The 17307-nt window shown below is 34.3% G+C and overlaps 1 protein-coding gene across 1 annotated transcript in view; it reads left to right on the top strand.

Moving 5' to 3' along the window:
* The first annotated feature begins 719 nt into the window (after positions 1–719).
* Positions 720–17307, top strand: part of SYT10 (synaptotagmin 10) — a 60116-nt gene continuing 43528 nt past the window's right edge. Inside the window, exons 1-2 of the mRNA XM_007471128.1 lie at positions 720–1074; positions 13710–14277. Of these exons, the coding sequence (XP_007471190.1) occupies positions 863–1074; positions 13710–14277 (780 nt within the window). The 5' untranslated portion in view covers positions 720–862. The remainder of the gene's footprint in view (positions 1075–13709; positions 14278–17307) is intronic.

The following is a 17307-nucleotide window of genomic DNA, read 5'->3' as shown; positions in this document are numbered from 1 at the left end:
GGATCTTCCCAGACAAGGGCTTGAACCCGTGTCCCCTACATTGACAGGCAGATTCTTAACCACTGCACCACCAGGGAAGTCTTTGTAATTATTTTAAAATAAGAATATTTTAAAGATACTTAGATAAGAAATCATCAACCAATTTTGGACTTTAGAAATTAGGAGCATGAAAGATTATTAGAAATGACCTATGGAGTTTGAAAATACAAATAATTGTGTGCCCATTCTCTATTAATAATGTGTTATTCTCATTTACACCATAGAAAGCAGTTTATACAAATATTTAACATTACCTGCTTAGAGGGTAAGAAGGTTGCCTCTTTAGATCCAACATGAAGCAAACAGAAGCCTTTCTAGTTGTGTATAGTTTCAGAGCATCTTAAGCTTCATGACTTCAAGGCAGGTTGCATGTAGCTAACCTTCATTCTGCAAACTCTTGGAACGTTTGTACTATACTTGGAAATGATATGTACATATCATACTTTTCTTGTATACAATTGGAAACTTCCTGGGAAAGAAATTTTTGTCTCCTTTGAGAATTTCCAAACATAATTATTAATATTTCCTCCCTACAAAGATACTTAAAAGTAAATTTTTGAAACTCTAAATCAGCAAACTATTAATAATAGCCATAATATCAAATTATCCCACTGTTGCTGCCCTATTACATACACTATCAATGACTTAATATTTCTTTACATTGTAATTTTTTCCAGATATTTCAGTCAGCCTGTTAGCAGTTGTTGTCAGCTTTTGTGGCCTGGCCTTGTTGGTTGTTTCACTTTTTGTCTTCTGGAAGTTGTGCTGGCCTTGCTGGAAGAGCAAACCTGTGACTTCCAATGTCAGTACCCTTCCACAGAGCATGTTAAGTGCTCCCACTGAAGTTTTTGAGACTGAAGAGAAAAAAGAGGTTAAAGAAAATGGAGAACCAGCACTAAAAGCTATTGAGCCTGCAATAAAAATCAGCCACACTTCCCCTGATATCCCAGCAGAAGTCCAAACTGCTTTAACAGAACATTTAATTAAACATGCACGTGTGCAAAGACAAACTACTGAGCCTACATCTTCATCCCGGTAAGGAAAGATCAAATATATAAAACTATTTGTGGTGTGTGTGTGTGTGTGTGTTGTATGTGATTTTCTAAGAGAGAAAAACTGAGGTGGGAAAGGAGAAAAGACAAACAGGAGAATGAGAAAGACACAGGAAACAGGTAATAGAATAAGGAAGGAATTGGCAGGACAGAATAAATAGGGATGAAGAGAGAGAAATTAAGGACAAAGAAGCCAAACAGAGAGCAGTACCATGAAAGGGGCTTATTGGAATTTGAGGTCTCATTAAAATCATCTAATTAGAGAGTTTTTTTTTTTTTTTTTTTTTTTTTTTTGCGGTACATGGGCCTCTCACTGCTGTGGCCTCTCGCGTTGCAGAGCACAGGCTCCGGACGCACAGGCTCAGCGGCCATGGCTCACGGGCACAGCCGCTCCGTGGCACGTGGGATCCTCCAGGACCGGGGAACGAACCCGTGTCCCCTGCATCGGCAGGCAGACTCTCAACCACTGCACCACCAGGGAAGCCCAAGATTATTATTTATTGACTTTTTCCTTTGAAATATCATTGTTTGATCATTGCTATTTGCAGTCTTTCCATTTAGTTTAAAACAACCAATAAATATCAAGAAAACAGCCATTTGCAATGTGTTTCATGAAATCATCCGCAAGTTCACAGTCAAAACTGAGTAACAGAGACTAATGTTTCATCTACAGTTGTTTAGCACCTACCTCATAACTGTTGGAAAATTTCATTGCTTATTTGAACTCACATAGACCAAATTCTTATACTGGTGAGAGTATGGTAAGTTCCACAAGGCTTTGGTGAATATCAAGCATAACAAGGAGTGTACATGAAAGGAAGGAAGAGGGAGACCTCCTTAAGGAGATACATTTTAAGGAAGTGCATTTTAACTCATCCTGGAAAAATCAGCAGAAGTTTGCTTGAAGGAAAATAATTTGCTGTGGTGTGTATTGAATTGTGTTAACTATAAAGGGAAAAAGATTCTTGTGAAAAGCCATTTTTTCTACTAATTATTGTCTTCAATCTTTAACACGAAAAACACGTTAGTAGCAGTGTTTCTCTGATTCCCAGAAGTAGCAACTAGTTTTACACTAGGACAGGGTAAAAATCAATAGCAATGGGGTTGAGTGCTGTTTTCTGCTAACTGAGTCACTTCCTAATCTTACCTTCCTACTTCTCTAAATCAAAGATGCGTCCAAGCTTTCTGACATGACATACTTTTTGTGGGTTTGGAAATCTATCAAGTTGAAAAACTTCATGGGTCATGCTTGCTACTAGGATTGAAAGAATATTCAATATATCTTTTATAAAATAAAAAAGGATTGTATCTATAAATAACTTGTCTTCTTTCTGAAATAAATTCCAGAGGGATGAGTAAGAATAATTGTTACTTCAGGCATGAGAAACTTTGGGGTAAGGAGGATGGATGGAGATCTTATACTTTTCTGAGCTATTTAAATTTTATAACCAAGGTATGCCTCATATTTAGTTATTATGTTGAAAAGTTTTTCTGAGCACTGCATTTGGGTTCATTTTTATAATCCAGTATACATTCATTTAAATATATTTATGGATATTTAACTATAAAATAACTATCCCATGTGTCACTTCTTTATATATATAGGAAAACCTGCTTCAAAATTATCTCATGTGGTTGGTTACTTGATTGTTGTTACTATCAGAACTGCAAACTGTGGCCAATTATGGTATTTAATAAAGCCTTAACATACCCAGAAATTTCAGGGTAAAAATGTTCAATTAACCTACAAAACATTTTTTTAAAATATTGATAACGGCTATGACAATATATCAACTTAGTATTCAGAATTATTCAACTCTTTTAGTTGATAAGTGCACCCTACATAAGGATACTCAATTAATGAAGAAAAATTGAGATAAGCTATGAAAATAGCTTGCCTTTCTTTGTGCAGATTTTTTTTGGAAACCTCAGAAAAATGAAGTACTATCTCCAAAATATTATCTACTGAATGTAAACATACAGCTTATCTGATTATCCCTAGCTAGGGGAGAATGAAAGAATACATACTGAGAACACATGTGTGAAGACTTGGTTTTGAATGCAGAATTGGTTTCTAGAAATGAAATGCAATAGGAAATGACAACACGTCATTTTAGCCCTGGATTTCCCAGTTATTACAAGAAATTGAAGAAATCAGAAAAAAAACTTTTTCTCTCAGTCTTAAAAAACATAAAAATTGGATTGTACATGTACATCTCATATTTTAAGAGAAAAAGTGGAATACAAATTCATAGTTCTGCTAGAACTTTGATATAATTTCATTGACCTCTTTGAATTCCCTTGTTTATGAGTGGCTGAAGAAGGAAGAAAAAAAACTATTGTTTTTGAGTGCCTGCAATTTAGTCACTATGCCAGGCATCCTTCCTGATAATCCTCTGCCAGCCTGTATGAAGTAAGTATTATTACTTATCCCCATTACTTGTGAGTTAACTGAAGCCCAGAGAGATTTTAAAAATTGCCTAAAGCCATGCAGCTGGTGAAAGTTAGAATTCAGATTTATCCAGATTGATGGAATATGTTTTAAGAGTTAAAGCCAAGGGAATATGGATTTTTGCAACCAAAGATGGTTAAAGTCTGCTGTGGACAGGTAGTTTGGAGGTTGGAGAATGAGGGCCACTTCCTGCTCATTCTGCTCAGTTAGAAATGTGGAATTATATGTGGTTATCATGAATAACAAGAGTCATGAGTTTAATCTGTTTGGCCTTGGGATGAATTCCTTGCAGAAAACTTGATTATTCTTAGTTCTCATCGATATAATTACTTCATCATACTAAAAATTACCTTTATATAGAGAGGAAGGGGAAATTGCTGAGTTTATTATGCAGACAGAGAGATCCAGGGCACATCATTATAAATCAGATTATTCTGCTCAAATGCTAACTTTTCATTGAGGTCTAGCAAATCGGAACCGCCCCCTGCCCACCACCCCACCACTCACACATGCACACACAGTAAATTTAACTTTAATGCTTGGTTTCCTCACCTTATTAATATATCCCAGCTCTAGTCTGGTGTTGGGGCTCCATTTTATTTGGCTCAGACAATAGATGACATATCCTCTCAAGTTTTATTTGTCACTATTCTTAAGCAGCATCTTGATTAGTTAACAGCATTGCTGGAAACTGCCACATTTCCCAAGTTCTCATCTTCCTTTTCAAATACCCGGACATTCGGCCCCATCAGCCTGCTGGCAGCCAAACAACCCAACAGACGTCTGTGTATTTCTTATTATTAACATTATTCTCACATCTGTCTTGATTGACTGTTGATTCATCCAATAGCCTTACTCAGTAGATACAGTCAGCAGAAATAACTTTTAGGTATAGTCAGTGTATTCTACATACTCTGTCCACTCTGCAAACTCTAGTGAACTGGAAAAAAATCCACAACATAATGCAGAGAGATAAGATACCAACTTCAATATAAGGAACTACAAGTGCAAACTGTGTGGTGGAGAATGTGGAATTAAGATAATTAGAAAAATCATTTTTAGCTGAGGCATGGAGAAATCCCATTAAACTGAGACCAAAGGAAACTAGGAATTCACATAAAGACAATTGGAAAAGGGTATGCGTTCCAGATGGAAACATTTTATGTGAAAAGACACAGAACGGCAAATCTTATAATGAAAACAGTAGGTACGTTGCCTTGATCAGAAAATAGATGTCAGTGGAGGAATAATGGAAGATAAAATCAGCTGGAATTAAAGTCTGAGGAGGCCTTGGAATCATGGCCAAAATTGTTCAAGGTCTGTCCTGTCAAAAATATTTGCAGCAAAAGGGTCCCTTGGATAAAGAGTTGTGTTTTAGGAAAATTAATTTGACAACAGTTTGTAGGACAGACCGTAGAAAAAAGCATCTATTTTGAAAGTAATATAGTAGTTCAGGCATGATAAAAATCTTATTACATTTTGAGTCCATACTGCCCCACACATATAGCTCTACACTGCTTTCTTGGGCAGAAAACCTGCCAATTTTATTTCTGTACTGATCTTGATACCTAGACAAAGCACTGTAGGAACTCAGGGTATATTTGTTGAATTTTAAAAAATCAGTAAATGAATTTGATGACTTCATTTTATCTATCCAAATGGATCTTTCATGGTTGCCAGTTAGAAAGGTGCTGGTCTTTTTATCATCCTCCTGTAGACCTCAACTCTCTGCCTCTGTGCTTTTGCTTATGTTGCTTCCCTTGTCTAGAATGATAAACTCTTTTTTATCCACTATAAGATCTTTAAGGAAAATGCATCTTTTTCTGTCCAATTATAAGCTATTGTCCTTTAAAGCCATAGCTACAGTCTAGCAATTATTTATTGTCTTAATGTTGAGCTCTAGCTGTTTGCCAGAACTGAGATGTTAATTTCTCAAAGAACAAGTCTGTATAACCCACTTTAATGTGCTCCTAATTTCTTCACTGGGTAGGTGCATAATAAGAATCAAGTGAATGATTTGGATTGACTGATGATCTCTCCACTTTGCTTTGCTCCTTTAAAGACAGCATCAGATGGTGAGATAAACGGTGCTAATATTAGGAGAAAATGATGGTATACTCCCAAGGATGAGTATGAGGACCAATTTTCTTTGCATTCATTAATAGTGTGAAATGAGGTGAATTGTAAGTGGCAAAATAATTTGTTGAGGATGAGAAATTATGTAAGTTAGCCACTGTTAGAGAGGATTCTAAGTACCTACTGAAAATAATTTGGAAACCTAGTGACAGATCCATTTGAACATGAACAAAAGCATGACATGGAAAGAAATCATTGACTCACATGTGCTGATGGGTTTACAATTAGCTATGGTTGCTTAGAAAAGTAATTCTTAATATCATCACACATAAAGTCAGAAAGAGCACTCAATGTAGATTGTTAAAAGAGAAATGAAGAATTACATAAAAATATGTAATACTAGAGCGCATAGTTTTCTTTGAGATTTTTTAAAAATTAAGTCCTTCCCAAGAGATAGCAAAAAATTGCAGTTTTCATTCCAAGATACTGTAAGGAGTGGAAGACAAGATGTTACACAAAGGAAGAATTTAAATGATATTTAACCAGCTAGGATATCAAGAAGCAGTGCTTGGCCAGAACAATAGAGAACCTGAGATCTAACTCCTTGAAATAAAAGTTCATAAAACATGCTGTGCTGGTGCTTGAGGTGGTTAAATAATCTCCGCTATGAAACATATGTATTTGGCATATAAACTAACTTCTGAAATGGGGTGGCTCTTTGATCCAAGGTCAGAGATAAAACCTTATAAAATGTATTCAAACTTGGAGAGTTTGTACAAGCACTAATTACAAATTGATTAGGACCTTCTTCTTCATAGTACAAATAATTCTTGGGAAGTTGACTTTTATTAGTCACAAGAATCTTGTAGTAAATTATTTCATACAAACTCCAACAGACATTTCTTGAATCCTAGAATGTGTTTATTATGAAATTCATGAAAAGATTAATAATATTTAGTTCTGCTATTATAAAGACTACTAGTAGAAGGGTTGGGGAATGGAAGGTACATCTGAAACAAGTGATTTCAATACACTCTTTACAGTATGCTCAAGGAGATGTGGAGGAACAGAAGGAGGGACCCAGGGTGGTAGGTCAACTCAGTTGGAGGACTACAACATTTTTCTTCAAATCCTAGCTGACCTCTCTAGGAGAGAGGCTCATGATAGCCAGCAACATACTTCCAAGTAAGAGAAGGCCTAAATGACAAATTGAGCATAGAAATTTAGAGCTAGAATACACAATTAAGGTCAAAAGACCTTATAGGGACCTAGCAATACCAAACAGAATATTCTTGGATTTATTATTCTGACAAGTTGTTATTGTGAGTTTTTTTAAATTTAGGCTTCATTTTATATTACTTCTTTTCTTTAATATAAAATATTATGTTCTCAGAACTTTATTTGTAGATCAAAAACTACCAACCTAATTACTTCATACTCTATTCCTTTAAATATATGCTGGATCAAAAGCAATTGCTTATCATCTCTTGTTATGATTTGTAAACTTTTTTTTTTAACATGGTGAAAGGCCAAGGGACAAGTATTTACAGAATAAGAACATTCATTTCCTTAATTACTATTAAAAACAAGTTTCTTGTCAATTCTTTGAATAGAATAAATATGCTACTTAAATTAATTTTAAGCATTACATTGCATAATTGAGAAGAAAACCAGTTTTTTCTCGAAACAGCTTTTATTATGATTTGACTGTTAGTCATATGGCTAAATTCTTCAGGGAAAGCTTTTGACTTATTTATTCAACAGTATTTATAGAACACTTGTTATGTGTCAGGCATTTTTCTAGACATTTGATACACATTAGGGAACGAAACTCAAAATTCCCTACCTGCATTCTTGTGGAGAGGAAGCAAACAACATAACTAAGTCAGTTACATGATGTTTTAGAAGATAATAAGTTCTGTAGAAAATAATAGTGCAAAATAAAGGGGTTGGTAGGTCTGAATGAGGAGATGGAAGGGTGGTCCATGCTGGTGTTTGGGGAGAACTTTCCTTGTGGAGGAGGCAACCACTGCAGACGTCCTGAAGGTGGAATCTGCCTTTTGTGTCCCAACCACAGCAAGGAAGCCAGTGTAGGTGTAGCAAAGAGAACCAGGTGGAGAATGCTAGGAGAAAAATCAGAGAGGTAGTAGGACCCAAACCACTTTTGACTTTTACTCTGAGTAACATGCGAAGCCACCAGAGAGTTTTTAATCAGAGGAGTGCCATGATCTAACTTGTTTTGAAAGGATTACTCTGTTGTTTTGAGTATAAACATTGAAGGAGGCAAAAGGATAGAAGCAGAAAGACCACTATGGAGGCTGTAATCCAGGCCAGAAGTGATGGTGGTTCAGACCAAGGAAATGGTAGTTAATGATGGATATATATATATATATCTATATCCTGGCTGGATTCGGGATATACTTTGAAGATAGAACAAACAGACTATGACACATTAGCTTGGGCATATGAGTAAGAAAAGAGGAGTCAAGAATGACTGCATGTTTTGGCCTGAGCATCTGGAAAGATAAAATTGATAAACATGAGGCTGTGAATGGAGTGAGTTTGGGAGCCAAAAACAGGAGATATGGAACTGCTGTGTTTAAGGATTTCGTTAGAAATCTTAGTGGAAAAATTGAGTAGGCAACCAGTTAATAACTCTGGGATTCTGGAGAGAATCTGTGAAACATACGTAAACTTGGAGTCCACATAGAGATGGTGTTCAAAGCCAGGAGATGATATCATCAGAGAGGTAAGTGTAGATAAGAAAGAGAAGACCAGAGATGAATCCCAGAAGTACTCCAATATTAAGACATCAGGAACAGCATTGTAGACTGAGAAGTCGAGACTAGTAAAGAAGGAAAACCAGGAGGGTATAACCTGAAAGCCAAGTGAAGAGAGTATGTAAACAATCAGAGTGATTAACTGTCAGGTGACTATTGTAAGGTCAAGTGGGGTGAGGACCATGGATTGACCGCTGAATTTAGCAATGTTGGGGAGACATTATTGACATTTTCAAGAGCTATTATGTCAGAATTGGTATGTGAAAAACTAGTTAGAGTGAGCTTATATAGAATGGGAGAAGATAAATTGGACAGTGGATGTACTATCCTCAACTCTTTCAAGGAGTTTTGCTGCAAATGTGTTAGAGAAACAGCAGTACAGAGAGAGGAAGTAGAGTGAATGGAAGGAAGGTTCCTATAAGATAGCAGAAATAACAGTATCCTCTTGTGCTGATGGTAATAATCCAGCAAAGAGGCAGAATTAATAATGCAGGAAGCAAAGAGGAGCAGTCTTGAAGGTGACATGAGAGAAAAAGGGATTTAATATACAAGTGGAGGGATTGGCTTTAGATAATAGCATGGGTAATTAATCATATCAGAAAGATAAAATATATGGATACAGATGCTGATAACAGGGTTGATGAGGTGGAAGATTTCTGCTCTTTGCTTCAACCTCATTAGTGAAATAGGAAGTAAGGTCATTAATTGAGATTGGAAATGAGGAAGGTGTTAAAGGTTTGAAGAAAGGTGAGAAGGTGTGAAATAGTCTTGTGAATCTAGCAGATTGAGAGCGAGAATGGTTTTCTGTTCAGCGTTAGGGTTTAATGAGGAATGTGGTCATGAATTTAAAATAGAACATTGAGAGTTCTTTTATGTTTTTCTCTAGTTGTATTCACTTGCACAAGTACAGGTATAGAAATGATGGAAAGTTGAATTCAACCAGGACTGTGGTTTTGCCCTGCAACTAAGAAGGTAGAGAGCAACAAGAGAATTGGGAATGTATGTGTGAGAGTGGCTCTATTGATTAACAATGGAAATGAAACTGGATAAAGAGGGAAAAGTGATATCAAGGAACGAGGGATTATGAAATAGTGATAGAATCAATGTATTGGAGGTTCTTGTGAGTTGGAAAAGTTATTTGAATTGGAGCATAAGAAGGGTATGAGCTGGAAAGAGGTGCTGCTCAGAGAGAAGCATGCGTGAAATTGGGGTTGTGGAGAGTTTGCAGCTAATAATAATGACGAAATCTGGCTATGCACATGGTAGTAACTGAGGTAAATAGAGAACATCATTAGAGGAGAGAAATTAAAAGAACCTAGAGGCCAAGTAGTTGGAAGAAACTTGTTCACTGCTAGGAATCGAAGCAAAAACATTGTCAAAGAGAGTTAGTGAACCAAGTGATTAAAATCACTTTAAAGGGAGTGATTTGAGTATTAATAAATGACTAACAATAAGTGGTTATGATCTGTTGACTTGAGTTTTAGAGCCCGGAGTGGTGTATTCAGGGAGAATGATGTGAATGTGATAATGAAGGACAAGAGGAATGGCCAACTCCTTCACTTCTAGGACCAGTGGAACAAGGATTATCGCAAAAATATCAACCACCACATGAGAGGGGCACGGAGCAAACAGTGTCCTTGGGGAAGAATCAGGCTTCTACTAAGCAATAATGTGAGAAGAACATTTAAAGAAGAGTTTAAAGATATAGAGGATTGTGCTGACATCAGACAATGAATTAATTTAAAAAATTCCTTGTGATATATTATACAACTTAGTCTGCCTTCATATATGTAGTGCCCTGCATGGTATATGCTCAGATATTTTTGTGCTGAATAAGTCACTCTTGTCATTGTTTCAAATTGAATGGAAAAAATAGGAGATAAATAAAGATGAAAACTTTGTTTACCAGAAAATTAATTTAGTCTTAATATTTGAGCCTCCTTAGCTATTAAACAGGGTTACAACTTTTAATATATGGTGATAGTTTCCTATATAAATATTATTAATATTAAAACAAAGAGAGATGAACTCCTTGTAAATATATTGAATAAACAAATAAAACGCTGCTAAATATATTTTTGCTTTTCACCTCTTATTTCTCAAGCAGTACCTAAGATAAATTTAATAGTTAGTAAAGACACTGCAAGTAAGAATAAGAGGATATAGGTTTCTCACTTAAGGAAGAAAGAATTGCTGCAGCTGAGAAGTGAAAGTAAGAGGAAATCTGTTGTCCAGGGTGGTAGACCAGGACATGCTCACACAAGAATGACTTTGTGCCAACTCTGTATCCACAAACAGGAAACCTAGATTTGAGATTGTCAGAACCAGAGAGTTCATTATGGCATTTGCCCTTCAGCTCCATGTGTCCTAAACTCTAATGATAATTATTAGCAGTATGAAAAATGGTAGGTTTCAAAGTTATATGTAATATCTGATTTGACCTTTACAACTATGAAAGGATGGTTTTATGGATGAGGAAAGTAAACATCAAAAAAGTGAAGTGACTTGCCCAAAGTTACTGTTACTCCATAGGGAGGCTGGGACCAAACTATAGTCTGATTTCAGTCCAGAATTTTTTAAATCTCATCTCAGTGTAATGCTCTTCAAGTGCTTTCTCCTGGGTAGTGTGGAAAACTTGGCACGGTTTCCAGTGGGATTCCAGGACTCTACTCACACATTAACCAAAGCAGCTCTGTCCGTATGTGTTGAACTTCTGGTCTCTGATTTTGTTTGAAAGAAAGGATCTGTTGGTGAAAAAAAATATTTGAAAATTACCATATTAATACATTTTATTCCTATGGCATCAGATAATATTGACTATATCTAGTAGTTACTCTCAGATGTTTCAGGTAGGGTGGGAAAAGTTTTTCCTTCTCCATCTGGAAAAGTACTTATGTGGTGCCTTCCTAGGTTTGAAGGGTAAGAGTGGGGTCAGTAACAGTCAAATGTCCTGTACTTTAATTGGTTGGTATTTGTGTGAGACTAAATAGACACTTACCACTGTCATTCCAAAAGAGAAAAAAAAAAATTCAAGAAGATAAAGAGGATCTGTGTTGTCATGGCAACAGTTTAACATTGTAATAATTAAAGCTTCTCTTAACTGACTAGCTAAACTGTGACTTAAAACATGAACTATTTACTCTATAATTAGGGCACTGGCTTACTAGAACAAAAATGTTACTGCTTTTTGATTCTTGTTAGAAGGGGCTTTACAGCTGCCCAACTAGATTCAGTGACATAAGAAATAAATTATTGAATTTTTAGGGAGAGGATAGAAGCTTAAATTTTATTATGTTGAAAAACATTAGGGAGGAGAAATTATGGATCAATTTATTTAAAAAAAAGGAATTAATTTATTGGGGGCTTTTTTGCTCACAAAAATAAAAAAAATAATTTAAAATTGTTGCATAAGTGAAAGTGATTTTGGCAGAAATATTAGATTGTTTAGTAAAATATTCTAAATCTCTTAAGAATATTGAATGTATTAACTGGATTATACTAGACCTCTTTAGTAATTCACAACAACACATATTACCTGTATTCCTTTCTAAATTCTTATTATTTCTTAAATGCTCCCTGATGGTTCCCTGACCCTAATTTAAGCCTCTGATCTTGTATATCTGGAATAGATTCAGGATCAAAATACATTTCATAGCATGTTCAATGCATTAAAATGGGATCAATCTGAGGATCAATCTGGGGAAACAGATCACTTCAAGCTTTAAGTAACTTAGTAAAGACTTTTACATATATACTCACTTAGATACTGAAACTAAAATATTGGGTCTTAAATTCAGTACAGTTTTAATTAGGAGCTTATTCCCTCATCTGAGATAAAGTTATCCTAGCTTGTTTCTTTATATAGAAATAATTTTTCAATTATGATCAAGTGGAAAAAGGTATAACAACAAGCATAAAGGATTTTGAAGTAAGTTCTGGAGAGACATTGAATTTAAGAGAGAGATGAAAGAAGGAAAGCCAAGCTAAAGGCTACTGTAGAAATCAAAGTATGAGATGATGAGGATATGGACCAAATAGCAATGGAAATAGAGTAGAATGGACAATTATATGAGATGTCTCAAAGCAAAAACTCAAAAGGACTTAGAAAATTAAGCAAATCCCATGAAATAAAGGAAAAGTGATTCAAACAAGCATAATGCAGGATTCCAAGCATAAGTGACTGACAAAAATGTTAGAGCTATTGTCAGAGATTTTGGAAGAGTGAACTGGTTTTAAAGCAAAATAGAGAAAATAATTAGTTTGCTTGAGTTTGGGGCAAAGTTGGGACATTTGTTTAGAAATCCTCCTTCAAGACAAAGAGATATGGAACTAGGATTTTGTCTATCTGAGATATGTCTAGGGAATCACCAGATTAAAGGTAGTAATTATAGCCCCAAAACTGATTATTAGTCTGATGGAGTGACTGAGAAGAGAAAAGAACAAAAGACCTGGAACCAGACCTTGAGGAAACACATAAGTTGACATAGTTCACGCTAGAAATCATGGAGAAACTATGAGAAGCAGATCTTAATGCAAGTCACATTTATGAGCCATTAGTAAGCTGATATACCTAATGTTCTGGAAATGTTGGAGAGATAAATAGTAACAGTGAGTATAGGAAATTCAGTTTGAATTTTAAGAACTATTATTTAGCCCCAAACTCTAAAATTCTACAGTCTTTTAATCCTTAAGAGTTTCTGAAGCCCACTCCATGTTGAAAAAAGGAAAATGTACTCATTTTTTTCTGTCATAACTATATATTCTTTTGAAAAATACACATTCATCTAGTTATTTTAAGTATTAGAAATAACACAGCGTAAGAATATGTGGACTTATGTTTTTTAATATTGTCATCACTAAAATGGGAAATTCATAAGACCAAAATATCCAGATGAAAAGAAATCAGCCATCTGAATGATTTGTTTACATAATGTTTACATCTAGATACACCCAGGTAACATTTAGTAGAATATTGAACATTTTCGGTAATCATCTTTCTTTACAATTGTGTTTAAAAGTTTTGTGCTTATTATGGTACATAAAAATACCAAAAGCTCATAAAAATGTACATATGTGTGTTTTAGGTGTTTCTATAATTTTAGGAGATTTTTCTTTGAATATTGCATTCCTGGTTTTTCAAAAGTAACTCGTGTGTGTGTGTGTGTGTGTGTGTGTATCCATCTGTTTATTGCTGTAGATATAATGTTCCCATTATCCTGGGTGTGGGGTAGAGTTTATATGCCACTGTATATAACATTATCATCAAAATGATCTACTTAAACGATTTTGTGTGTATGTGTGTGTGTACAGACACAATTCCTTCAGAAGACACCTACCAAGGCAAATGCAGGTTTCCAGTGTTGATTTTGGCATGGGCACAGAACCCATTTTACAAAGAGGAGAAACAACAACCAGCATTGGGAGAATAAAACCAGAGCTCTACAAACAGAAATCAGTTGACTCTGAGGGCAACAAGAAAGAAGATGTCAAAACCTGTGGGAAGCTTAACTTCACCCTCCAGTATGATTATGAAAATGAACTTCTAGTTGTTAAAATTATCAAAGCCTTAGATCTCCCTGCTAAAGACTTCACAGGAACTTCTGACCCTTACGTGAAGATGTATCTTCTTCCAGATAGGAAAAAGAAATTTCAGACCCGTGTGCACAGAAAAACTTTAAATCCTGTGTTTGATGAAACTTTTCAGTTTCCTGTAGCATATGATCAACTAAGCAACCGAAAACTACATTTCACTGTGTATGATTTTGACAGATTTTCTAGACATGACATGATTGGTGAAGTGATTTTTGATAATTTGTTTGAAGCCTCTGATCTCTCCAGGGAAGCCACAGTATGGAAAGATATTCATTGTGCTACCACAGTAAGTTATAATTCCACCAATGTATTCCTTTTTATTTGACCTGCAGTGATATATAAAACTAATTTTTACCCACATTAGTTCTACAAATTAGGGAATTTATGTCCTAAAGACCTGCAAACAGAGTATGTGATTATATACATACATACTAATTCAGACACTTAACACTATGTAGGTAACATTAGTGATTGTATAAATAAAAAAATCTTTTTCTTCAACATCTAACCTTTGTTTCTACACTTCCTGTTTGGGGAAATTCATTGCTTCACTGTATTGGACATTTCTTGTAATTTGCCAAAAATAGTAGGCCTTTTCCCTTGTAAAAATATTTATCTGTAACCTATTATCAGCACTCAGTTTCCTCATAGTTATTATTGACTTTCATTATTTAAGATGATTTTGTTCCTCAGATTAAACCTAAAATGTACTTTGATGCCACTGGAAGCTCCTTGATTTTGTCTAAAACAGCCCATTCCTTCAGGAGATTTTGTGGAATTGATAAGATTATAGCATTTGAAATGCCGAATGATCAAGAAGTAATTGTTTACATTAGAACTTTTCCTTTTCATTACAAAATGCTTTTTCTGATTATAAAATAATTTAATATTGAAAATTTTAGAAACAGCGTAAAAAACATAAAATTAAATAATCCATAATGCCATGAATTATATGTAAAAACAGCATATTTCTTTCTACTTTTTTTTCTTTTAATGTTTTAAAATAAGATCAAACCAAGTTTAAATTTTTTCATACTCACTTTTTTAGTGCTATATATGTTTTAGTACATGATGTTTAAATATATGATCCATTTTCCTAACCATTCTTTTATTGTTGGACATTTGAATTAGGCATAAATTTTGTTAGACTAAAAATTTGTTTCATTCTCTATACATAAATCTCTTTTTTTATTCAAGATTATTTGTCCAGAATAGAATTGGAGAAACACAGTTAGGGAACTGGTCTCTTTGGAGGTTAGATTGCTAAATTTTTTTCATTTGTTAGTTTTTAAATGAAGCCATTTAATTTTTTGCTACCAGGTTGTCTTAACATCTTTTGTCTAAGTTTTACCACAAATTATAAACTAGAAATGTTGAAGTTTTGGACAGTGACAGGGATTATTTAAAAAATAAGAAAACTTTAAAATTCAAAATAGCTCCTTTTGTATTTTCCCCTTATTAGTGTTTTACTAAGTACAACCAGTATTTAGGGTTATTAAATTTTCATTATTAGGTTTTTATTTCATGGTCTCCACTGTGATAATCTATTAGGGAACAAACTGGATTATATTTCAAAGGCACATTGGGGCTATTTTGATTTCTTTTTTTTTTCACTTTATTACTTATATTCCTACAGGGATAAAAGTGGTGAAGAGTGAATTTTACTGTTTTAAATATATTACACCTTCTGTAGAATTCTACAAATGCAGATAATAATTAATTGTTAGGTTATTTCTCTTGATTCGCCAATCTTATATTAGTCCTTCTTTTATTCATTCAACAAATATTTGCTGATTGCCTACTCTGTGTTTGATGTACTGTAAGTACTAGGGATGCAACAAATGTTACCATAAAAAAAACTGTTTCGTTCATATATTTGGGTTCAGGTAAGTAACCCCTAAATGAAGTCTAAAAATTTACATAATTTTATAGGTGATTGACAGTGGATTATTTTTTTACATTCATAAGTTTTTGTATTCCATACTGGTCCTTAAACAACGGTAAGAATCCCTTGTGGAAGCTTCAATTTTTGACTGCTAATAGAACATAAATTGTTTGGGTTTTTTTGGTAAATATTAATGAATTCTTCAATTTTATTTTGAACTCTCCCATGTGCTTGAAGTATTAATTTTTTATTTCTGCTGTAAAAATTACCACAAATGTAGTGTCTTAAAATAACACAAGTTTATCACCTCATATTTCTGTAGGTTAGAAGTCCAACATAGGTCTTATTGGACTAAAATCAAGGTATTGGCAGGGCTCTGTTCCTTTCTGGAGCCTCTAAGGGTGGTCCATATCCTTGCCTTTTCCAGATTCTAGCAGTCGCAGGCATTCCTTGGCTTAGATTTAACCCACGTGAGCAATTTAGGATAAGCTTCCCATCTCAAGGTTTATAATCTTAATTACATCTGCAAAGTCCTTTTTGCCATGTAGGTAGCATACTCAGGTCAGGATATTAGGAAGCAGCCATCTTTAGGGATGCCTTTATTCTGCCTACCACAGCATAGACATTTTCATTTCAGTATTCTGGGTATGAAAGGAAGTATGCAGATAATAAAATGTATTGTTAAATTATTCTAGTCAAATGACGTTTCTCTTTAACTGGAACACTGAGCCACACACTGTTCTAGATACTGTTTATGACTTTTTTGTTGCAAAGATAATGATGAAACCTAAATTTCTTGACTATGGGACCAAAGTTCACAATATACACTAGCATCATCTTTATGGTTAATGTAGTATTTAATTAAAACTTCTCTTAAGCTTTTGAAAAATTATTAAACAATTTTATATTCTCAGATTAATAAAAATGAAAAAAATAATGAGTTGAAATTTGCTTAAGAAACTGTCTTTTCCTACTCACACATCTTTAATTTTAAGTAATTTCACACAGAAATTATAGAATGTTCTAGAAAGAAGGAGAAAGGGAAGAAAGTAATGTAGTCATATGCCCTCACTAAATACTTGTTGAATAAATAACTTAGCATATTTGCATATAAGGCCAAGTGAAAGAATGTATGTTAGTACAAATCTCCCAGAAGAAAAAAAGAACAGTGCAATGATGTACCTTTTGATATGCTTGGTTATATTTGTTGACATTAACTACTTTCTTAGGCAAAAATTATTCAGTGTGTAGCACAATTTCATATGTAAAATAAACCAGAAATATTTTAAATTTATTGTTAAAAATCCTAAATGGTTGAAACAAGAGGCATGTATCATGTATTTATAATTTTATTACCAATAAATTATTTCTATGCAAGAGGGGTTAATATTTTTATCAGGAATTAGCAGTTTATTTTTATAAATTTCAGGT

The sequence above is a fragment of the Lipotes vexillifer genome, unplaced genomic scaffold (genome assembly GCF_000442215.2).
Source record: "Lipotes vexillifer unplaced genomic scaffold, Lipotes_vexillifer_v1.1 scaffold1768, whole genome shotgun sequence".
Lineage (NCBI taxonomy): Eukaryota > Metazoa > Chordata > Mammalia > Artiodactyla > Lipotidae > Lipotes > Lipotes vexillifer.
Note: the sequence above shows the minus strand (reverse complement) of the source record. Positions and strands in the feature narration are given on the sequence as shown.